Here is a 26,530-nt window from a genome sequence, read left to right on the forward strand (position 1 = left end):
AAGGAGACAGCAGGGGCCCCATGAGGATGAGATAGGACAGGATATATGGGGGGGGGGGCAGGTGTCATGGGGGCAAACTGCTTAATGAAACAGTAACACAACTAAATAGAATGAAGCAGCAGCCGATCGAAGAGACCCCCCCTTCTGTCCCAAGAGACATTCACAGTGCAGACTGCAGACTCACTCACAGACTGTCTTCAGCTCCAGCCCTCGGTCTCTCTCCTCAGGCAGCGTGTGTCCTGTGTAGAGGGGGCGTGTCTGAGTCTCTGCGCTCAGGGGGCGTGTCTGAGTCTCTGCAGCTCAGAGGGCCCCACCAAAGGGGTACTGCGTAAGTGAAGTGACAGCAGTGAGAGCTCCCATCTGTATTGATGGAAGTGCTCATAGCAGCTCAGTGGGCCCCCCCAGGAGCATTGGGCCCGGGGATGCCGGGTTATGACGCCGGCCCTGCATGGAATGATACCAATTGTGATAGTCTGGCTGCTAGATAATACTTAGATGGGGCACTGAGAGTCCCCCTACCCTCTTGTGTAAGTGCAAAATGTGGTCTCTTATATGCCCATAAAAAACAAAAGATTTCATTCTGTAATGATTTAAGGGCAGAACCTGTAACTGGCACAGGAAGGGAATGAAAGCAATACAATATCCGAGGTAAAGTAACCATATTAATAGTGTGTATTTTGCCTATCCACGAGAGAGTAGGAAAATTCCAGGTAAGCAGTTCTTGGCAGAGTTTAGGGATAATACAGGCGCAATTCCATCTGAAGGTGGTATCAAGAGTTTTCGGCAGATTGATCCCAAAGTAAGGAATATATTGGTCCCTGTTTTTAAAACCGAAATTAGGTGTGATTAAGGCTACTTTCACACTAGCGTTCGATCGGATCCGTTCTGAACGGATCCGCTCATATTAATGCAGACGGTGGCTCCGTTCAGAACGGATCCGTCTGCATTAGAACTTAGAAAATTTTTCTAAGTGTGAAAGTAGCCTGAGCGGATCCGTTCAGACTTTACATTGAAAGTCAATGGGGGACGGATCCGCTTGAAGATTGAGCCATATGGTGTCATCTTCAAGCGGATCCGTCCCCATTGACTTACATTGTAAGTCGGGACGGATCCGCTCGCCTCCGCACGGCCAGGCAGACACCCGAACGCTGCTTGCAGCGTTCAGGTGTCCGCTCACTGAGCGGAGCGGAGGCTGAGCGCTGGCAGACGGATGCATTCTCAGTGGATCCGCCTCCACTGAGAATGCATTAGGGCCAGACGGCTGCGTTCAGGGCCGCTCGTGAGCCCCTTCAAACGGAGCTCACGAGTGGACACCTGAACGCAGGTGTGAAAGGAGCCTAAGTCTCGGACAGGAGAGGAGGTGTTACAATGTAAAGTCTCAGATTCAGCAGCATTGATCATAAGGCTAGAGAAACGACCAAATATACTCAGACAGTCAAGTAAATTAATCATTTTTTTTAAATAAGTTCTATATACTTGTATAAGGGCCCATTCACACACTTTTTTTTTTTTTAGCATTTTCATAACCAATTTTTTTATTTATTTTTTAGAACATTTAAAAGTCTTTTTCTAGGATTTCTGAAGTCCTATATAGAAGCCTACAGGGATAACAGCACGAGAAAAAAAACTGACATACTCACAGCATGTTACGTTTTGAGCAACACACAAAGGCCAAAAAACTAAAGCCTTTAACCCCTTGAGTCCAAGAGGTTAATTCATGTTTTTGCGCCTTCATATTTCTTCCCAGAGCCTTCACTTTTTTACCTTTTAGCTCACATAGCCGTATAAGGGGTTGTTTTTTGCAAGACAAGTTGTACTTTTTAATGCCACCATTTAATATAGCATTGCATGCAGTGGGAAGCTGAAAAAATGGTGTGGAATTAGAAAAAAAATTCAATGCCGCCACAGTTTTATAGGTTTTGTCTCTACAGAATTCCCTGCGCGGTAAAACTGACCCATGCCCTTCATTCTCTGGGTCAGCATGATTACAACAATACAACTCTTATATAATATATATATTTTTTTTTATGCTATTTTTTTTATACTAATACTTTTTTATATTTACATCTACGGAGCTGTGTGGGTATTATTTTTTTGAGGGACGATCTGTAGCTTGTATTGATACCATTTAGTTTGAGACTTTTTGATCACATATTATTACTTTTCTTTGGCAAGTGTAGCAATGAAAAAATTACAAATCGGCCATATAGATTTTTTTCCGGCCCCATTAACTATAATGGGGGCGGTCCGGAGATCCGGCAGCAGCACGCCAAACATGCCGAGAGGCGGCCGGAATAAAACTACTACATGTGGATCCATACTGTAGAAATTCTATGCCCAGACCATATTGCTCATGTGTTTGGTGATTAATAAGTTACTGTTTCTGTATACGATCCGCAAAAAACTGATCAAATACGGAAACAATACGGATATGTTTTGCGCAATAATGGAACGGAAGAGGACTTAAATCAGAGAAAAAAAACCTCAGATACAGAACAACGGATCTGTGAAAAACGGACGTGTGTATGAGCCCTTAGGCCTCTTTCACACTACCGTTTTTTTTTTCCGTTTTGCGGTCCGTTTTTTGCGTTCCGTATACGGTCCGTATACGGAACCATTCATTTCAATGGTTCCGCAAAAAAACGGAATGTGTTCCGTATGCATTCCGTTTCCGTATTTCCGTTTTTCCGTTCCGTTGAAAAGATAGAACATGTCCTATATTTGTCCGCAAATCACGGTCCGTGGTTCCATTCAAGTCAATGGGTCCGCAAAAAAAACGGAACACATACGGAAATGCATCCGTATGTCTTCCGTATCCGTTTCGTTTTTTGCGGAACCATCAATTGAAAATGTTATGCCCAGCCCAATTTTTTCTATGTAATTACTGTATACTGTATATGCCATACGGAAAAACGGAACGGAACAACGGAACGGAAACGGAACCACAACGGAAGCAAAAAACGGAACAACGGATCCGTGAAAAACGGAACGCAAAACACTGAATTCAACATACTGTAGTGTGAAAGAGGCCTAAAGAAGAGACAAGAGCACTGAGTGCAGCAGCCCCATCCAACAGATGGTTAGCTGGGGTGTCATGAGTCCTATAAAATCCCTTCAGTCTTAAAGGGGTTATCACATGATGATAAAAAATGAAAATCAAACATCATATAGTACATCACAATCTCTGTCTAACAAAGCTAGAACCAGCCCTGTACTTCATGTGGATCCAGCGATCTCCACCTTAATTTCTCTGCTAGAGTTATATCAAGGTGACATCGCAAGGGAAGTGTCTTTTCTGCTACAGGGGGGCATGTCCATGATCTCCCTAGCACAATTCAGGAGGCAGTTGAAAGATAAAACTGAGCATGTGTGGCTTCTCAGTGAGTCGGACAAAGAATTAGGAAAAAAAAAAAAAGCATGTGGTGCTACACAGATACATTTTATTTTATAACTACTTAATAATTTAACATAGTGGCTATGTTAAATTCTAAATTACAGTACATGCAGTTACTAAAAAATTCAGATCCAGGTGCTGTTTTGAAAACTGTAGAATATTTTTTGTGGGACAAGTCCTTTAAGAAGCAGCTCCAAAAGCAAGTAAGGCTGTTTAGGCTTCATTCACACGTCCGTGGTGTGTTGCGGATCCGCAACACACTCGCCCGGCACCACTATAGAAATGCCTATTCTTGTCCGCAGCAGCTGCGGACAAGAATAGGACATGTTCTATCTTTTGCAGAGCTGCGGACCCGAAGATCGGGGCCGAGCTCCGCAAATGCTGTGTGCTGTCCGCATCCATTCCATCCCCATAGAAAATGAATGGGTCCACACCCTTTCCGCAAAATTGCGGAATGGATGCGGACCCATTTGCGGACGTGTGAATGGACCCATGGAAAGTCAATAAGTGGTTCTATTTTTTTGCCGTGCGGATGGATCACGGACCCATTGAAGTGGAATAGGTCTGCATACATCTGTGGCAACTGCACAGATGAAGCCTGTGCATTTTGGACTGCAAATTGTGGTCCCCAATGTACGGAACGGCCGGCACTCATGCCATTCATGTGCATGAGGCCTGATAGAAATATTTGTGCCTCTTCTGTGTTTTGATGCAAAATTACTGACCAAATACGTGATGTGAAAGAGGCCCATAGTACTGTGTGTGTGCATTTGAATATAGCCTAAGGCCGCCTGCACACATTTCGGAATACGTGTGGTTTTTCATGCAGACAAACTGCACAGTATTACAGTATCAGCAAAGAATATTAAATTACATAAATCTAATGTACACTTTTTAATTTTTTTCCGTGCAGAAATTGACCTGCCGCACGGATTTCAAAATAAATAGCATGTCAATTATGTTTGCTGTTTTAGCTGCGGATTTACCCCTTTTCAATGGAAGGGTGAAATCGGCGGTAAAAACATATCAAATACACACCAAAAACCACAATTAGACATTGTGGATTTTGGTGAGGATATGTTGCAGAAACACACATAAATCCGCACAGAAATTTGTGAGTATCTTGCTGCAACTGTGAGATGACAGTCGCAAAAAATTCATCCAGGTTGGGATGGTTGTGATATAGTATGTTGCATTGCGACACCACTGACTATGTTGCGTGACACTGGTGTGACATGAATGTCACGCGACACCTGTAGCCCTAGCCTAAGTATGTTGTTTTTTTCAGATGTTTCCCCTCTATAAAAAAAACTCCAGAGAAATCATAAGTTGAAATGCTGCACAAGAATTACACATATCTGTAAAGAAATCCTTAACAGCACATGTGAGCATAACCTTATACATTACAATTTATCACCAACAATGCTAAGTTTTTCGAAAAATTGCTTATAGCTTTGAAATATGTGAACATCATTACAAATGTAATTTTTTAAATGCAGCTTTCTAATAATATTGTGCACACAATTGTCCAGATTTACTAATCCTATAGATGGCGTCAAATTGTGCCTCATTCACATGTGTGTGTCGGTGATAAAATCTGTGATAAGATGGTCAGTGATTCATCAGTGAAGATATCCGTGAAGCATCCGTGTTTGGTGTGTGTGTGTCCGTTTTTTGCTCTCCGTGTGTCATCCGTGTTTCACAGACATTTTCATAGTATCTCCTCCTGATGGTCCATGAACCACGGATGAAACACGAATGGCATCTGTGTTGCCTATGTGTTTTTCACTGACCCATAGACTATAAATAGCTTGATGGATCCATGAACATGGACAAAATAGAGTATGTTTTCGTGCTAAAACCACTGACCCAAGAACCATGCTAAAATACGGATGTGTGAATACACACATTAAAATTAATTGGTACATGTGCCGTCCATGGAGAACACGTACAGCGCATTCCGTGAATCACTGACATGTTAATGAGTCATTAGACAGGCTGTCTAAACCTGAACCAGATTTATCACGGTGTTTCAGGATAGATGAAAAATTTAGGGCAGAGGTAGCCACTTTTGTCTAGCCCTATACCAACAATTGGTTGGCTTACTTTGAGACAGAATTTCTTGCCAGAATTGTAGTATTCACAGTTCAGACAAACACCTATCTGTGGATATAATAATACAAAGGTGGCATGGGAAAAATCTGTAGTCACATACTGCCACCCTTAGGGTCCATTCACACCTCCGTAGTGTATTGCGGATCTGCAATACACCCAGCCGGCATCCCCATAGAACTGCCTATTCTTGCAATTGTGGACAAGAATAGGACATGTTCTATTTTTTTCTGGAGCTGCGGACCGGAAGATCGGGGCAGCGCTCCGGAAATGCGAATGCGGAGAGCACATAGTGTGCTCTCCGTATCCATTCCTGCCCCATTGAGAATGAATAGGTCCGCACCCGTTCTGGATATTGCGGAACAGATGCGAACCCATTCCACAAATGTGTGAATGGACCCTTAAATAAGGGTGGGTTCACACTAGCGTTACGAATTCTATTATGGCTTTCCGTTATAACATGGTTATAATGGAAAATAACAGAATCCATAAGATGGAAGGACGGATTTGTTCTTCTGCCCATAGACTTGTATTATTACGGAATGCAAAACGGAAGCCTTTAAAAGACATTCAGTTTGCTCTCTGTCCTAATAGAAGTCTATGGGAATCAAAACGGATCCGTCTGGGTCCCGTTATGCAAGATGGAAAACAAAGTCCTGTCGACAGAACTTTGTTTTCCGTCTTGCATAACGGGACCCAGACGGATCCATTATGCTTTCCCACAGACTTCTATTAGGATGGAAAGCAAACGTAATGTCTTTTAAAGGCTTCTGTTTTGCACTCTATCTAGGAATTCCATTATTCTCCATTATAACCATGTTATAACGGAAAGCCATAACGGAATCCCTAACACTAGTGTGAACCGACCCTTAACCCAAATAATGATAAATAAAAAAGATGAACGAAAATTGATACTCGACCTTCTGGGACATGATTAGGCAGGTGTGGGCCAGATATGTTATGTTATGGCAGGGATCAGCAACCTCCGGCACTCCAGCTGTTGTGAAACTACGACTCCCAGCATGCTCCATTCACTTCTCTGGGAGTTCTGAGAACAGCCAAAGAGGTGTGCATGCTGGGAGTTGTAGTTTGACCACAGATGGAGTGCGAAGTTTGCTGATCCCTGTGCTATGGGCTCTATATCTATCATGCCCTACCTATAAACGGAATACCCCCCCCCCCCCCGATAGGTGCAATCCCCTATTGGGAACCTCCTACCAAAGCGCCTAGGATGGCCCTGAGTATGGGGTATATTTATCAGCTAATATATGCTAAGCAACTTTACCGTCACTACACTAGGAGTAGAAAAAGTGTAGATATCCTAGTTGTGCCAGATTGCACCAAAATTTCAACTTTTAGATAGATTTTGGTGCAGACACATTATTAAATCTGGGCCAATGTGCTGTTCTGTCAGGGTATGCTAACACATGGCACATCTATTGCAAAAATGTATTCCCCCAAAAAAATGTTTTCATATGTGAACATATCACTTCTGTAGGATTTAACATACACAAGTTTCTTCTAACATTCAGGCAAATCACACTATTTTCATCCCCTTGCATCTGAAATTTCTGTAAACAGCAAATACAAATTTGGCACAGTTTTTTCAAGTTAAGGCTACATGCACACGACCGTTGTGTGTTTTGCGGTCTACACAAAACACGGGTGGCGTCCGTGTGCCTTCCGCAATTTGTGGAACGGCACGGACAGCCATTAATATAACTGCCTATTCTTGTCCGCAAAACGGACAAGAATACGACAGGTTATATTATATTTTGCGGACCCATTGAAGTGAATGGGTCCGCACCCAAGCCGCAAATATTGCGGCTCGGATGAGGAACAAAAAAAAACATTATGTGCATGAGGCCTAAAGGAGTTGTCCGAGTTAATGAAAAAAGAATCAGGCTGGGAAACTAACAGAACAGAAAAAAAAAATATTCATCACCTAGTACCACTTCCTTTAGGTGTCAAAGCTCCGATCCTCCACACTGCTACAGTTATTACATCAGGTTTTTGCCTGCAGTGATACCATACCTGTATGACTACCCTCAGTAGTATATGGCACAAGACCGCTGACCCTCAATGGGGGGCAGATCCATTTTCTATTGTGCCAGATTGTGTTAGTGGAAGCCGATCCGTCCCCAATGACTTACATTGTGTGCCAGGACGGATCCGCTTGGCTCAGTTTCATCAGACGGACACCAAAACACTGCAAGCAGCGCTTTGGTGTCCATGTCCAAAGCGGAATGGAGACTGTACTGATGCAAACTGATGTATTCTGAGCGGATCCTTTTCCATTTAGAATGCATTAGGGCAAAACAAATCAGTTTTGGACGCTTGTGAGAGCCCTGAATGGATCTCACAAACGGAAAGCCAAAACACCAGTGTGAAAGTAGACATAGTTTGTGTGCCTCATGTCCCATTGTTGTCTGTTGATAAAAAAAAATACTACAATTTTCAACTTGTGGCAGTAATTTGCATGATGCTTACCTCTCCTTTTATTTTATTATCTCCAAAACACAAGTGTTGCAGATAAGCAGCTGCATTAGACTGTACAGAAGGGAACTGGTGTTGTAACATTTGTATCACTTCTGGAAGTTCTGGATCTCTCCAGCCAAATTCTCTGAAAATATAATATAAACCATGTTAATGTAATCAATATATAAAGATTTATAACAAAATGCTTGCAATTTGCCATTCCATATACTGACAGTTTAGAATAACAAACTGCCAATCACAATCCATAAGAAATAGTATGAAAGTGAAAATTTGTAGTGAGGCTTTGAGCTCCAACTATGGCCCCATGCACACGGCCGTTGTTCACGGCCGTGTGCGGGCCGTGGAACCGCGGCCTGGATCCCTTCCTGTGAGCTGGAGCGCACGGCGTCACTGGTTGCTATGACGCCGTGCGCTCCCTGCTGCCGCCGCAATACAGTACTACACTGGTATGATCTATACCAGTGTATTACTGTACTGTGCCGGCAGCAGGGGGCGCACGGCGTCATAGCAACCAGTGACGCCGTGCGCTCCAGCTCACAGGAAGGGATCCAGGCCGCGGTTCCACGGCCCGCACACGGCCGTGAACAACGGCCGTGTGCATGGGGCCTATCACAAACAGTTTTGGGTGATGGTAAATAAATAATAAAACAGAAATGCTATGGTGGACTTTACAGTTACTGACTAATCTTTTTACCTTTGGCTCCAATTTACCTTTGGCTCCATGGAGAAAAGCTGCATTATCTGGGAACCAAAAATCCTTCCTTTTGTTCCTTCAGCAGCTTAGGTCGCTACTCGAATTCTTTATTGCCACAGTTAGGGCTCATGTACACAACCATAGCCTGTTTTGCAGTCCACAAAACACTGATACTGACCGCATGTGTTCCGCATTTTCTGGAATGGAATGTCCTGCCCTCTATAGAACAGTCCTATCCTAGTCCGTAAAACGGGCAAGAATACTGTCTGCATCTTTTGCGGCCCCATTGAAGTAAATGCTTTCATGTCCGACCTGCACAAAACGTGGATAGGATGTGGATAAAAAACATGATCGAGTGTATGAGCCCTCAGGGTTTCGGTCAGTGATTTCCATCAGTGATTGTATGCCAAAACTAGGTGTGGGTCTAAGCAAAAAACAGGTGCAGATCTTTCCATTACACTATACCTCTGTGGAGGCTCCACTCCTAGATTTGACTCACAATCACTGATGGAAATCACTGACCACAACACTGACATGTGAATAAGGCCCTAAAACTCTATGTAATAGACCATGCGTATTGATTTCAATTCCTGCATCAATTATCAGCTTCACCACTGCTTTTTTGGGAAAATCCGCAGCAGAAAACTTAGATTTCTGCCATGGATTGGCAAACGGATACGTTTAAAGGGGTTCTGCACTTTCAATTAACTGATGATCTATCCTCTGGATAGATCATCAGCTTCTGATCGGCCGGGGTCCGACACCCGGGACCCCCGCCGATCAGCTGTTTGAGAAGGCAGCGGCGCTCCAGCAGCGCTGCGGCCTTCTCACTGTTTACCGCCGGGCCGCCCGCCCACTGACGTCACGACTTGTATCAACTAGAGTGGGCGCGGCTAAGCTCCATTCAAGTGAACAGAGCTTAGCCGCGCCCACTGTAGTTGATACAAGTCGTGACGTCAGTGGGCAGGCGGCCCGGCGGTAAACAGTGAGAAGGCAGCGGCGCTGCTGGAGCGCCGCTGCCTTCTCAAACAGCTGATCGGCGGGGGTCCCGGGTGTCGGACCCCGGCCGATCAGAAGCTGATGATCTATCCAGAGGATAGATCATCAGTAAATTGAAAGTGCAGAACACCTTTAAGAGAGAGTTTCTTGTAAAGATATTCAAATTAGCTTGCCTTCAAAAAGGAAAAGACAGCTAAGCCTATCTGATGCCAGCAAATATAAGATGTACTAATTTTCATATATTTTCAAAGAAACCCAAAGGAGTGTTGACTGGCTTACAATACTTCTCATGTGTACTCCTTGGTGCTCTCCATAAGGAAAAATAAAGCACCAACCAACGCCTCTCAGGCAGCCAAGCTAATCGTCTGCTCAGATCTATTAAACGGTACTTACCCAGAAAGACCTGGGTTCTTGGTATGAAGGAGACAAAGAAAAAAAATAAAAATGCCGCCAAGCTAGATCCCTGAGGGAAAGGCTAAAATTGAAATAGAATGAATGAATAAATAAATAGAGCAAACAAAAGTAAAAAATGAAAGGATAAATGAATTAAATAAATTAGTAGATATAGCTCAAGGCCTGAAGAGGCCCGGCATAGATAAAATAAAATAAAAGGTCTTTCTGTGGGGATAAAATCCGGATTTTATTATCTATTTTATTATCTGTTTACTTACTTTTACTGCTCCTGATGAAGGGGTAATTATTGTCAAACTCCTGAAATGCATTGAGCCCACCTGTGAGTTTAAGAAATAAAAAGGAAAACACCAGAAACACTGGTTATTCTCACTATAATACAAACGATCCTGGCGGGGGAGGTTGCATCTTTGGGTGTATTGAGCTTTATTCCATTGACCTTCTCCTCAGTGAAGTAAGTCATTTCCTCTGATTTTACCTGATTTTATCTCCACAGAAAGACCTTTTATTTAATTTTATCTATGCAGGGCCTTTTCAGGCCTTGTACCATATCTACCCATTTATTTCATTCATTTATCCTTTCATTTTTTTACTTTATTTATTAATTTATTCAATTTATTAAGATTTTAGCCTTTCCCTCAGGGATCAAATCTAGATTGGCACCATTTTGTTGGTTGCCGCCCCCCCCCCCTCCCTTTTTTTGTCTCCTTTATTTTCTGATGCGGCAGGTGTTCCTTACTCTTCCAGCCACCACAGGCAGCCTTCCTTCGTTTTGATCCCCAAATAAAGTTCTTCATTCCCTCCTGTCTCTCCTTTGGTGCCCTGCTTGTTGTCCTAAGACCCTATTATTTGGGTTCTTCCGACCATTGCTCTGACTTAAAAAAAAAAATCTCATTCTGTCTTTTCTTGTTATGAGACACTCAGTTTTTCTTTCTTTTTTGAAAGGGGACTAGCTTGCATGTCTTTTTTCCAGAAAAGCATTATGTGGGGCACAAGTAGAGCAATAGATACATTTTATTATGAAAAAGCAGTGATCGAACAGTTTGAGGCTACCACTACCAGGTGAAAATCTTGTTATGCAAAAGCACTGATTGAACTGTTTGAGGCTACCACCATAAATATAAGAAAAACAAGCAAAATTGATCTGTGAAGTATAAGGAGTTATGTCTAAATATACAGTCGTGGCCAAAGGTTTTGAGAATTACATAAATATTGGAAATTGGAAAAGTTGCTGCTTAAGTTTTTATAATAGCAATTTGCATATACTCCAGAATGTTATGAAGAGTGATCAGATGAATTGCATAGTCCCTCTTTGCCATGAAAATTAACTTAATCCCCAAAAAAACCTTTCCACTGCATTTCATTGCTGTCATTAAAGGACCTGCTGAGATCATTTCAGTAATCGTTGTTAACTTAGGTGAGAATGTTGACGAGCACAAGGCTGGAGATCATTATGTCAGGCTGATTGAGTTAAAATGGCAGACTTGACCTGATAAAAGGAGGGTGATGCTTGAAATCATTGTTCTTCCATTGTTAACCATGGTGACCTGCAAAAAAAACGTGTGTAGCCATCATTGCGTTGCATAAAAATGGCTTCACAGGCAAGGATATTGTGGCTACTAAGATTGCACCTCAATCAACAATTTATAGGATCATCAAGAACTTCAAGAAAAGAGGATCAATTCTTGTTAAGAAGGCTTCAGGGCGTCCAAGAAAGTCCAGCAAGTGCCAGGATCGTCTCCTAAAGAGGATTCAGCTGCGGGATCGGAGTGCCACCAGTGCAGAGCTTGCTCAGGAATGGCAGCAGGCAGGTGTGAGCGCATCTGCACGCACAGTGAGGCGAAGACTTTTGGAAGATGGCCTGGTGTCAAGAAGGACAGCAAAGAAGCCACTTCTCTCCAAAACAAACATCAGGGACAGATTGATCTTCTGCAGAAAATATGGTGAATGGACTGCTAAGGACTGGGGCAAAGTCATATTCTCCGATGAAGCCTCTTTCCAATTGTTTGGGGCATCAGGAAAAAGGCTTGTCCGGAGAAGAAAAGGTGAGCGCTACCATCAGTCCTGTGTCATGCCAACAGTAAAGCATCCTGAGACCATTCATGTGTGGGGTTGCTTCTCATCCAAGGGAGTGGGCTCACTCACAATTTTGACCCCAAAACACAGCCATGAATAAAGAATGGTACCAAAACACCCTCCAACTGCAACCTCTTCCATCAACAATCCAACAACAGTTTGGTGAAGAACAATGCATTTTCCAGCACGATGGAGCACCGTGCCATAAGGCAAAAGTGATAACTAAGTGGCTCGGGGACGTAAACGTTGACATTTTGGGTCCATGGCCTGGAAACTCCCCAGATCTTAATCCCATTGAGAACTTGTGGTCAATCCTCAAGAGGCGGGTGGACAAACAAAAACCCACTAATTCTGACAAACTCCAAGAAGTGATTATGAAAGAATGGGTTGCTATCAGTCAGGAATCGGCCCAGAAGTTGATTGAGAGCATGCCCAGTCGAATTGCAGAGGTCCTGAAAAAGAAGGGCCAACACTGCAAATACTGACTCTTTGCATAAATGTCATGTAATTGTCGATAAAAGCCTTTGAAACGTATGAAGTGCGTGTAATTATATTTCACTATATCACAGAAACAACTGAAACAAAGATCTAAAAGCAGTTTAGCAGCAAACTTTGTGAAAACTAATATTTGTGTCATTCTCAAAACTTTTGGCCACAACTGTACATATTAGAGATGAGCAAATCAATTTTATAAACTTGGAATTCATCCTGAATTTATTGCAATTTGTTTTTAAGATGAATCAAGAGAGAGATCTGCATGTGAAAAACATGTACAATTTAGCTTTCTTTGGTTCACACCTGCAGATACAGAATAACTATCCAGTCAATATTCAGCCTTTTAAACATTCATCCTATCATAACTTGGAGAATAGCTATGTCGCAATCTTAGGATGCCAGCCAGTTGTCAGGATAAGGCAACTACCATCACACTCAAGCAGGGATTGTGCAGCCCTAAACTTTCCAGACCCACTATCCCTACCTACTTCCAAGGTCATCCTAGGCAGTGACCCCAGAACTGGGCGGCAGTCCCCATGCTGAAATATCTTTGAGGGTGACACACAAACAAGGAGCAACAAACAGACAAACACAAAAAGTAGTTGTACAGTAAGGGGTCAAATGCCAGTCAGACAATGAAGTACAAAATCGAGAGAAGCAAACGATCAGGTCAGTGAATAACTGATCTCCACAGCACTCCGCTCCCTTAACAGTGTCATCCACAGCGCCCTGCCCCTTTAAAGCTGACCTACAGCAGTAAAGAAAAATGGCTTGGTTGTTATGGAAACCTGGTGTAAAACTGTGTGTATGTGGAGACTAAGGGCCTGAGAACTTCAATTGGCTGATAAGGGTCATGTGACCGTGTGTATGGTAGTTGGGATATGAGGAGAAAGACCTGCAAGCTTCTATTGGCTAATGTCATGTTATGGTGCAATATTTTCATTTTTATATATATATATATATATATATATATATCAGGAATGGTATGTGCTAGAGAGCTGAGACCCTGTCTATAACCTTCCCGGACACCTGATGTACCTGCGTGCAAAATTTTATGATTGTAAATGCAACAGTGCAGATTCCTTTAGCGGACATACATACATACACTCATCTTTATATAATATATATATTGTAAGGGATCGTCTCTTATTCGGGGGTCATTCTCACAATGATCTTCATCGACCACAGGGTTAGGGGCCAAACATTACTTTTATTTGGCACCTCAGCAAAACCAAAACAAACAATACATATAAAACACTTGCCCGGCTGGGCTCTAACTAAACATTAGGACTCCCTACATCATTCAAAGCCCCGTTCACACACGGGAAGAACATGCGGCTTTTCCCAGCCTAACAATCCAGCACTTCCAGGCTGTAACAACTTCTAGTACCTTTTGGGGGATTGTGGCCCAGAAGTCCTGATGACTCTGGCCTAGCGACTGTCGATTCCAAGACCTCGCAGAGTCCCCCAAAGTTCAGACTAACACTCATTAAAAGTTAGTGTCAGATTATATGGGAATGTGTATCACATGTTTGAGGAACAACCCAAACACCAATGTAACCAGATTGATTAAAGCCCTAAGTGAAATTGAGGAATAATTTGCTTGTAAGTCTCCTTGTCTTCCACAGGAACCAACTCACCCATTCCAAGTGGGAGATATCGTGCTGATAAAGAAATTAAAGAAAGGAAAATTCGCAGGAGACTTCACCTACGGATAGCCGACTACAGTGGTAGCCGCGACACACACAGCAGTACTCACGGAAGAAGCACCTACTTGGATCCACGCCACCAGAGTAAAACTGGTAAAGGAGGCACCCCAAAAGGAGGTAATAACGGGGACAGACAGTCCTGACCTTGAAAAAGGACAAAGTGAGGTACTAACGGGAGCAGACAGCTCTGACCTCCACCAAGATGCACTCCCTCAATTCTGGAAGATGGCACAGATGGTCCACTTGGACTGTGGGATTACTGACGATCCTAATGACTCTGCCGGAGGATAACAAAGCTGAAGTTGCTATAACTCAGAAAGGTGGAATCACTACCTTCTGGTACAATTCCTCCAGTACTCAAGTTGCAACTTACTCCTTCTGTTAATGCAGCATAATGAAGTGCAGTCCTTCCACGAGGTGTGGCAACCACTATAAGACTGGACATACTCTCAGAAACAAACATACCCTTTAAAAACCCATATACAGTCCCTAGGAAACATACTGGCTATTTCTGACCCTACTTATGAGGATACCCTGGCAGCAGAAACTGGGTTCTCTGATGCCAACCTACGGTTAGAATAGATGAAGTACAGTGCAGCTTCAGTAAATAAAAGTAATTGTTATATATGTGGGACCGCTAAGCCTCACCTAGGTACTGTGCCCTTAATGTTGCCCTCTAGTGTTGAGGAATGTTTTTTGCAATTATTCTCAAATTCATCTAGTAACCAGTCTGCATGTGAAGAATGGAATAAGAAAATGTCATGGAACCATGAACCAGACGTACAACAAGAGATAAGTGGAAATAAGAAGGCTTTATTGAAAATCAAGCTGTAAGCAATAGTCCAAACGGATGGCTAAACCGAAGCAGGGTCTTGCGTAGACAGAGGTCAGAAACCAGAAGGGTAGTCAGACGAAGCCTGGATCAGGAACCAGCAGGGTAGTCAGACGAAGCCAGGATCAGGAACCAACGGGGTAGTCAGACGAAGCCAGGATCAGGAACCAACGGGGTAGTCAGACGAGGCCAGGATCAGGAACCAGAAGCAGCAGCAGTCTTAGAAGCATGTGAACACAGGAGGACCAAGCAAGGAACTGAAGCCACAGACCTCCTATATATATGAGCTAGGTATCCAGCTCCTCCCAGTGGGAAGGAGAAGCCGCAGGGTGGGAGGCTACAAGAAACCCAGAAACCAAGATGGCCGCCAGCACATGTCAAACGAAGGAGAACAGTAAGAAGGTAAGACCATGACAAAAATACCCACTCCTCATAAAAACTCCCCGCCCTGGTGCAGGTATACATATCTATCCTGGTAACTATACCTGCCACAGAGGGGGAGATCAAGGAAGATCCCTGGGTAATTTCACTGAAGGATACTGTGCAACTTATAGTGAAACAGGTACCTCCCTCACACAGAATCAAGTATACTCGATTGGAGATGTATAGTGGATCTGTGGGGATGGAAAGATAAGATCTAGACTAGAGGGTTCCTGGAAAGGTGAATGTGCTCTTGCTAAAGCCATAATGAATATACACATATTTAGTGAACAAGAGACCCCTAGTGTAGGAAGAGTGACAAGGACAAAAAGATCACTCCCCATGGGTTGTTTTTATCATCATGTGTATATAGACGCAATAGGCATCCCAAGAGGGGTCCCTGATGAATTAAAGGCCAGAGGTCAGGTGGCAGCAGGATTTGAATCCATAATTCCCCACATAACAATCAACAAAAATGTAGACTGGATCAACTATATTTACTATAATCAACAATGGTTTGTAAACTACACCAGGGGTGCGTTACAGGGTGTAGCAGAACAGTTACAGGCAGATTCCATTATGACATTTCAAAACCGCATGGTACTCGATATGATACTTGCAGAAAGAGGTGGTGTCTGTAAGGTATTGACGGACCCATCATCCTGCTGCACGTTCATACCCAACAACACCGGCCCTAATGGTAAGGTCACACTGGCAATAAAGAGACTTGAGGATTTATCAATCAAGCTCAAAAGAAACTCAAGTAGCGATAACCCTTGGGATCAGTATCTTGGCTGGTTCACTAACTGGAACTTGTACAGTTGGGAATCATTACCCTGATAATTATTATAGTAATAGCATCAGTTGCAACATGTATCATACCATGTGTACGGAAACTGATAATGAAAGGAGTATCAAATATGTCATTTTATGAGACTCTGCTGCCTAATCCTGAAGACAACTCACATGAAGTATATAGAAAATATCTGGCGGTATACAGGGAAAAGGGCAAAGGTAAGAACCATATTATCTAAGAAATTTGGTTCTAAGAGGGGATTGAAGAGAAATGTGACTCCATCTTATCTTCTCTAAATATGTAAAGAATTGCTATAACATCTCACCCACGCTGTGAGTTTAGTTTTGCTTATCTGTCCTAGGACAGATTCTGGGAATATCCTAGAACTAGAACAAATGTTCTTGTCTTATTCAGGGTCATTCGGCACAACTGTGTACATTCTTATATGTGACTGATTAAAACCTATAATTTCTACTTACTGCACGTCCACATACCATAAAAGGATGTTCCGGTAGTATCTGTATAAGCACCAATGTTTTTTCTTTATGATTGGTTTAACGCTGTTGTTATGCAAACTTTTCTACTGCCTATATAAGGCCAAGCGATAGCATAATAAAATTAGAGTGTTTCTCAGTGATACCGGTGTGTATCTGTTATTGCCAACTGAGAAACATCTCTCCTGACATCAGTGTCTCAAAACAAGGTTGTCGTAAAGGTCCAGAAAGGTCCAAATCCTTTCAGGCATGTTCTGTAAATTAAATGATGCAAATCCTTAAACAATCCATGTTAATTACAGGTTGTGAGGCATTTTAAAAAAAAAGTCAAGGGGGGAGAGTACTTTTGCAAGGCACTGCATAAATATAAATGAACTTCTGTCTGTTGTCTGTCTGGCTATTCTTTATGCATAGCCAAATGGCTGAACTGATCTGCACCAAATTTGGCACATAGGTACATCAGGTGTCCGGGGAGGTTTTAGACTGGGTCTCAACTTTTTATGACGTTCCATTCAGGAGATATTCCCAGAAAATGTATTAGCCAATAGGAGCTTGCAGCGTCACTCACATTCTAACTGCCATTCACACAGTCACATGACCCTTATTATCCGATAGCAACTCTCAGGTCCTTCAGTCTTGGCAAACAACTATACCAGGTTTCCATAAAAACAGAGAAATTTTGCTACACTGTTAGAGGTCACTGTTTAGAGGGCGTAGTGCTGTGGAAATCACTGTTAAGGGTGAGATGCTATGGATCACATGTCATTTTAGGGGGCAGGGTGCTATGGAAGTCTTATATTAAAGGGGTGGGGTGCAGTGGGTGGGGTCACTGTTAAAGGGGGAGGGGTACTGTGCAGATCAATGTTAAGGGAGCAGGGCACTGTGCAGGTCAATGTTAAGGGGGAAGACCGCTGTGCAAGGCACAGTGGGGGTCACTGTTAAGGCAGTAGGCCACTGTGGAGGTTACTGTTAAGGGGTCAGGCAGCTGTTTGGGGGGGTAGTCACTGTTGAAGGGCTTGTCTTAGTTCACTTTCCAAAAGCTATAATGTTTTTTTTTTTCAATCTATGTAGCTGTATGAGGACTTGTTTGGCAGGACAAGTTGCAGTTTTTAATGGTGCCATTTTGGGGTACAGATAGAGATGTGGATATCATTATTGATCAACTAAGATGGCCCCCATATCCTCTAGCTCTCAACTAACAGCTTATTCACCTAAATTCCAAGATTACCCTCCTCCCTGATGTGTCATATATCAGGTATGCTGTACTTCTGTTAAAAGCCATTACAATATGGTGCCGCCACCTAGATGTTTACATAGTTTGCATATGAAAGTTAGTAAAACAAAGAACAATGCGCAGATGCCATGTGTTATCTCTTCTCTTATTTTTGTATTCAAGCCAATGGAACAATGCCACGAGCCTCAGGGGGGAGGCCCCCTGTTATGTACTTATATACTGCTTAACGTCCTGTAATAAAGGAGAACTGCTTTGACCCTTGCCGATGTCAGTGCTGTTTCTTCCGAGCATGCAAAATCCTTGGATTAAGATAATTTGGATCAGTAGAGCAAACATATTTGGCTATGATTGAGAGCGGCTTTAATAGTACAGATAACTTATTGATTAATGTTTATTAACTTTTCCTGGGAGGAGAATAGGGAAAAAAGCAATTCTGCCACAGATTTTTACGTTATAAATTTTGCGTTGTTGTAACATGATAACTTTATTCTTTGGGTTAGTATGATTAACTTGATACCAAATACATAATTTATTTACATTTTAGTACTTTTGTGCAATAAAAACCATTTAAAAAAAAAAGAATAAAATGTATTTGTATCGTCGCATCCCAAGAGCCATAACTTTTTTATTTTTCTACTAAGAGCTGTCTGAGGGCTTGATTTTCACAGGAAGACTTTTAGTTTTCATTTTGGGGTATACTTTTTGATTGCTTTTTATTCCATTTTTTGGTGGCAAAATAAACAAAAAGCAGCAATTCTGATTTTTTTTAAGACATTCACTGTACAGGATAAATTACATAATGATTGCATAGTGTGGGGCATTATGGATGCAGCGATACTAAATAAGTGGAGATTTTATTTTTGCTATTTTTTCCATTGAAAAGTGTTTTTTATTCAATAAATATTTCTTTTAACTTTTTTAAACCATTTAATAGTCTCTCAAGGACTATCAGAGGTGCAGCCTGCTGGGTAACACTGGAGGCTGGCCTCCTAAAACCAGGCAACCCCTTTAGCAGTTTGGAGCTTTTAGGAAATATTTGGAAAAAGTGAGCAGATCATTTAATGGATGAGTACAATGAAGCTTAGTTGCATTCAATTAGTTAAATATAAAAGTTTGTAAGTTAATTTATCGAGCAACCAAAGTGACAGTTACATTTGCCAGTAGGAAAAGAACTGATGTGAGAGACCACTGCACAGCAGTGAAGCATATGCTTGAATGCAAAAACACAAAATGCAATCGCACTCTGCAACCAGCACTCTGCCCTGCCTTTATGCTGGATGTTGAATAAGGCATTGGTGTACATTTTGGCCAAAGCGTAATAAGCCACTCACCATGTCAAGGTTGCCTTAATGAGTGGTCCCTAACACTTGTTCATATGCTTGAATATAAGCAAAAAAAAACCAACTGGAATTATACATACATCTTTCATAAATCATATTTACCTCCAATTATATAGAAAAAATAAATAAAGTGCAGGAGTATACAAAATAATGTAATGTATTTATAAAACACAATTATTCTATCAGCTTAACCCCTTCTTGATGCAGCAATTTTCTGTTTTTGCTTTTCACTCCCCGCTCCCAGTGCTGCCACCTGCTGGCCTGAACTGTAAAATACAAGTAATGAGCCTAGAAGCCTAGTACAGATTCAGGTTCATGACAGGAGAATGAACGCCTTCCCCAATCTTCACTGAGGGGAGGCGTTTCTGACCACAAAGCATGCACTTCTGGGTTTTAGCCCTGTCAGACTCCATGGTCACATTTGACAATAGCATCTGCGGGGGTTTAAATGTCCATGTTCAGCATTACTGCCGATCGAGCACATTAGCCAAGGGTTTCTGCTGTATGAAACGGCACGCACCCTGTAGCTATGGGCCTCTTTCCGCTTCAAAGAGGACGCCACCTTTCAAGACACAACATTAGCCAAACATGTACGGCGGAGGTCGTGAAGGGATTAAACAAAAAAGAAAACAAGATGGCACCTCATAAGGTAGTGCTGCTTGTGCAGAAGGACAGTATTTTTAGATAGCTGTTGTAGATGCACTAAACTTTTTTGGTTGTGCTACGGGAGGCCCAACACTACTGAAAGACTGCAATAAAGATGCCAGGGTATGTGGCCTGAAATCCACATGGAGCAGTAAGGAAAGCAATCCGTAGTAACATGGAAGACATATAGATTAAAGGAAATGTGTCACCAAAATGTTTTCTGCCAGTTAAAACCAGATTGTAACAAAAATATAAATGCAACACTATCGGTTTTGCTCCCATTTTACATGAGCTGAATTAAAAAAAATCTGAAACATTTTCTACATACACACAAGACCCATTACTCTCAAATATTGTTCACAAATCTGTCTAAATCTGTGTTAGTGAGCACTTCTCCTTTGCCGAGATAATCCATCCCACCTCACAGGTGTGGCATATCAAGGTGCTGATTAAACAGCATGAATATTGCACAGGTGTGCCTTAGACTGTCCAGAATAAAAAGCCACTCTGAAATGTGCAGTTTGATCACACAACACAATGCCACAGATGTCGCAACGCTTGAGGGAGTGTTCAATTGGTATGATGACTGCAGGAATGTCTACCAGAGCCGTTGCCCGTGCAATGAATGTTCATTTCTCTACCATACGCCATCTCCAAAGGCGTTTCAGAGAATTTGGCAATACAGCCAACCGGCCTCACAATCGCAGACCACGTGTAACCACACCAGCCCAGGACCTCCACATCCAGCATTTTCACCATCATGATATCATGATCGTCTGAGACCAGCCACCTGGACAGCTGCAGACACAATCGGTTTGCATAACCAAAAAATTTCTGCACAAACTTTTAGAAACCATCTTAGGGAAGCTCATCTGCATGCTCGTCATCCTCATCGCGGTCTGGACCTGACTGCAGTTCATCGTCGCAACAGACTTGAGTGGGCAAATGCTCACATTCAATGGCGTCTGGCACATTGGAGGGGCGTTCTGTTCACGGACGAGTCCCAGTTTTCACTGTTCAGGTCACATGGCAGACAGCGTGAGTGGCGTCATGTGGGTGAGCGATTTGCTGACGTCAATGTTGTGGATCGAGTGGCCCATGGTGGTGGTGGGGTTATGGTATGGGGAAGGCGTATATATTATGGACAACAAACACAGGTGCATTTTATTGATGGCATTTTGAATGCACAGAGATACTGTGAAGAGATCCTGAGGCCGATTGTTGTGCCATTCATCCACGACCATCACCTCATGTTGCAGCATGATAATGCACGGCCCCATATTGCAAGGATCTGTACACAATTCCTGGAAGCTTAAAACATCCCAGTTCTTGCATGGCCAGCATACTCACCGGACATGTCACCCATTGAGCTTGTTTGGGATGCTCAGGATCGGCGTATATGACAGCGTGTTCCAGTTCCTGCCAATATTCTGCAACTTCGCACAGCTATTGAAGAGGAGTGGACCAATATTCTACAGGTCACAATCAACAACCTGATTGACTCTACGCAACGGAGAGGTGTTGCACTGCATGAGGCAAATGGTGGGCACACCAGATACTGACTGGTTTTCTGACCATTTCAGAGTGGACTTTTATTGTGGGCAGTCTAAGGCACAACTGTGCAATATTCATGCTGTCTAATCAGCACCTTGATGAGGGATGGATTATCTAGGCAAAGGAGAAGTGCTCACTAACACAGATTTAGACAAATTTGTGAACAATATTTGAGAGTAATTGGTCTTTTGTGCATGTAGAAAATGTTTCAGATCTTTGAGTTCAGCTTATGCAAAAAGAGAGCAAAACCAAAAGTGTTGCGTTTATATTTTTGTCCAGTGTATATCACCTCTGTGTATAGATGCAGGGAACTGCAGTAAAGTGATCTGTGCAGACCAAGAAGTGAGGCAAATTAATTGGCTTAGTGGCCAGTAGGAAAACTGCAGGAAAGAATGTTTTTTTTTAAAATATAGATATTGGCATGGAAAATAAAATAAAAACATAATCGAAATGTCTTTAAAAATATGTTCAACATAAAAATGTGATTTAATATGTCAATGCTTAGTAATAGGTTGACGAGGTTTAGTTAGGACTGTGATAAACACAGTAGTGAGCTTGGAGATGAGGTGGAATGGGATTAAGCCAAGTGTGCAGGTGTTGAGGTGTGATTTGGAGAGTAGAATAAAAAAAGTTTTTATCAGCAGGGGTTAAGAGGTTATGGGGAAGAGCACTGTTTGTGCATAGGGGTTATGCTTAATTTTGTCGTGTTTCATGCAGTGGTCTACATAGAAAGTGAGAATACCCTATAATAGATCAAATAAACTGGGCACCCCAACTTTTTACACCCAGGACAGAAGGGCTTGCTTCCACTTATCCCATTCTACATCCTTTGGGCCAGTGCACTACCAGCTTCTTTGCAATCAATGTTCTTGTGTTATCTAATGGGAGAAGTGAGAAAAATAAAAAATGTTTCTACAACACTGTCTACCCTACTAGATACAAGAGTCTAGGAGAAGCAGGATGTTCTGTCTTCTCGTTGATAGATATTACAGCCACACCACAAACTATGGCCCTTTCATGACACCATTTAGAAGCAGGATCTGCAATGTAAAGGTAATGTATTTGCAAGACATACAGTTTAAATACTCCATTTTCATAATTTAGAGATGTCGCTGTGGATGGTATTTAAAAGATATATCCTCACCTTTGTGGATTTAAAAGCAATGTGTCATCAGCAAATGACATATTAGCTTCTTTTAACCACCTGCCGCCACGCTAACGCCGAAAGGCGTCATTGCGGCAGCTCTCCCAGGTCACGCTAACGCGGCGTCATCTCGCGTAAGCTGAGAATTCCTGTGAACGCGCGCACACAGGCGCGTGCGTTCACAGGAACGGAAGGTATGCGAGTGGATCTCCAGCCTGCCAGCGGCGATCGTGGAGATGTGATTTTTTTTAACCCCTAACAGGTATATTAGACACTGTTTTGATAACAGCGTCTAATATACCTGCTACCTGGTCCTCTGGTGGTCCCTTTTTTGAATCGACCACCAGAGGACACAGGTAGCTGTGTAAAGTAGCACCAACCACCACTACACTACACTACACCCCCCTGTCACTTATTAACCCTTTATGAACCCCTGATCAACCCATATAGACTCCCTGATCACCCCTTGTCATTGATCACCCCCCTGTCATTGATCACCCCCCTGTAAGGCTCCATTCAGACGCCCGTATGTGTTTTACGGATCCACGCATCCATGGATCGGATCCGCAAAACGCATACGGACGTCTGAATGGAGCCTTACAGGGGGGTGATCAGGGAGTCTATATGGGATGATCACCCCCCTGTAAGGTTCCATTCAGACGTCCGTATGTGTTTTACGGATCCACGCATCTATGGATCGGATCCGCAAAACACATACGGACGTCTGAATGGAGCCTTACAGGGGGGTGATCAGTGACAGGGGGGTTATCAGCCCATATAGACTCCCTGATCACTTCCCTGTCATTGATCACCCCCCTGTAAGGCTCCATTCAGATGCCCGTATGTGTTTTACGGATCCACGCATCTATGGATCGGATCCGCAAAACACATACGGACGTCTGAATGGAGCCTTACAGGGGGGTGATCAGGGAGTCTATATGGGATGATCACCCCCCTGTAAGGCTCCATTCAGACGTCCGTATGTGTTTTACGGATCCACGCATCTATGGATCGGATCCGCAAAACACATACGGACGTCTGAATGGAGCCTTACAGGGGGGTGATCAGTGACAGGGGGGTGATCACCCCATATACACTCCCTGATCACCCCCTGTCATTGATCACCCCCCTGTAAGGCTCCATTCAGACATTTTTTTGGCCCAAGTTAGCGGAAATATATATATATTTTTTTTCTTACAAAGTCTCATATTCCACTAACTTGTATCAAAAAATAAAATCTCACATGAACTCACCATACCCCTCACGGAATCCAAATGCGTAACATTTTTTAGACATTTATATTCCAGACTTCTTCTCACGCTTTAGGGCCCCTAAAATGCCAGGGCTGTATAAATACCCCACATGTGACCCCATTTCGGAAAGAAGACACCCCAAGGTATTCCATGAGGGGCATATTGAAAGATTGACATTTTTGTCCCAAGTTAGCTGAAAGGGAGACTTTGTGAGAAAAAACAAAACAAAAGAAATTTCCCCTAACTTATGCCAAAAATAAATAAATTCTATGAACTCGCCATGCCCCTCATTGAATACCTTTGGGTGTCTTCTTTCCAAAATGGGGTCACATGTGGGGTATTTATACTGCCCTGGCATTTTAGGGGCCCTAAAGCGTGAGAAGAAGTCTGGGATCTAAATGTCAAAAAATGTCCTCCTAAAAAGAAATGTGGGCCCCTTTGCGCATCTAGGCTGCAAAAAAGTGTCACACATGTGGTATCGTCGTACTCAGGAGAAGTTGGGCAATGTGTTTTGGGGTGTCATTTTACATATACCCATGCTGGGTGAGATAAATATTTTGGTCAAATGCCAACTTTGTATGAAAAAAAATGGGAAAAGTTGTCTTTTGCAGAGATATTTCTCTCACCCAGCATGGGTATATGTAAAATGACACCCCAAAACACATTCCCCAACTTCTCCTGAGTACGGCTATACCAGATGTGTGACTTTTTTGCAGCCTAGGTGGGCAAAGGGGCTTCACATTCCAAAGAGCACCTTTAGGAGGTAATTTTTTTACAGATTTTGATTTCAAACTACTTACCACACATTTGGGCCCCTAGAATGCCAAGGCAGTATAACTACCCCACAAGTGACCCCATATTGGAAAGAAGACACCCCAAGGTATTTCGTGAGGGGTATGGTGAGTTCCTAGAATTTTTTATTTTTTGTCTCAAGTTAGCGGAAACTGATGATTTTATTTTATTTATTTTTTTCTTACAAAGTCTCATATTCCACTAACTTGTGAAAAAAAATAAAAATTCCATAAACTCACCATACCCCTCACGAAATACCTTAGGGTGTCTTCTTTCCAAAATGGGGTCACTTGTGGGGTAGTTATACTGCCCTGGCATTCTAGGGGCCAAAATTTGTGGTAAGTAGCTTGAAATCAAAATCTGTAAAAAATGGCCGGTGAAATCCTAAAAGTGCTCTTTGGAATGTGGGCCCATTTGCCCACCTAGGCTGCAAAAAAGTGTCACACATGTGGTATCGCCGTACTCAGGAGAAGTTGGGGAAAGACAACTTTTCAAAAGACAACTTTTCCCATTTTTTTATACAAAGTTGGCATTTGACTGAGATTTTTCTCTCACCCAGCATGGGTATATGTAAAATGACACCCCAAAACACATTGCCCAACTTCTCCTGAGTCCAGCGATACCAGATGTGTGACACTTTTTTGCAGCCTAGGTGGGCAAAGGGGCCCACATTCCAAAGAGCACCTTTAGGATTTCACAGGTCATTTTTTACAGAATTTGATTTCAAACTACTTCTCACGCATCTGGGCCCCTAAAATGCCAGGGCAGTATAACTACCCCACAAGTGACCCCATTTTGGAAAGAAGACCCCCCAAGGTATTTTGTGATAGGCATAGTGAGTTCATGGAAGTTTTTATTTTTTGTCACAAGTTAGTGGAATATGAGACTTTGTAAGGAAAAAATAAATAAAAAATCATCATTTTCCGATAACTTGTGACAAAAAATAAAAAGTTCTATGAACTCACTATGCCCATCAGTGAATACCTTAGGGTGTCTACTTTCCGAAATTGGGTCATTTGTTGGGTGTTTGTACTGTCTGGGCATTGTAGAACCTCAGGAAACATGACAGGTGCTCAGAAAGTCAGAGCTGCTTCAAAAAGCAGAAATTCACATTTTTGTACCATAGTTTGCAAACGCTATAACTTTTTCCAAAACCATTTTTTTTTACCCAAACATTTTTTTTTAATCAAAGACATGTAGAACAATAAATTTAGCAAAAAATTTATATATGGATGTCTTTTTTTTGCAAAATCTTACAACTGAAAGTAAAAAATGACATTTTTTGGCAAAAAATCGTTACATTTCGATTAATAACAAAAAAAGTAAAAATGTCAGCAGCAATGAAATACCACCAAATGAAAGCTCTATTAGTGAGAAGAAAAGGAGGTAAAATTCATTTGGGTGGTAAGTTGCATGACCGAGCAATAAACCGCTAAAGTTGTGGAGTGCCGATTTGTAAAAAAGGGCCTGGTCACTAGGGGGGTATTAACCTGTGGTCCTTAAGTGGTTAAACATGTAACAATCCAACCAATACTGTAGAGGCCATCAATCGACCTATCCTCTTTGTCCAGCTTTTGCTCCATCTCACTACTCCTGTTTGTTTCAAAACTCCTTAGACAACATGACCAACTTTAAAG

General features: G+C 42.4%; 1 protein-coding gene across 1 annotated transcript in view; it reads right to left on the minus strand.

The window, feature by feature from the left end:
* The window catches only part of CTNND2 (catenin delta 2), a 1,220,390-nt gene that overhangs the window by 867,083 nt on the left and 326,777 nt on the right, over positions 1-26,530 (minus strand). The window contains exon 9 of the mRNA XM_044295464.1: positions 7,997-8,129. Coding sequence (XP_044151399.1) covers positions 7,997-8,129 — 133 coding nt within the window. The remainder of the gene's footprint in view (positions 1-7,996; positions 8,130-26,530) is intronic.

This window comes from Bufo gargarizans, chromosome 5, assembly GCF_014858855.1.
Source record: "Bufo gargarizans isolate SCDJY-AF-19 chromosome 5, ASM1485885v1, whole genome shotgun sequence".
Lineage (NCBI taxonomy): Eukaryota > Metazoa > Chordata > Amphibia > Anura > Bufonidae > Bufo > Bufo gargarizans.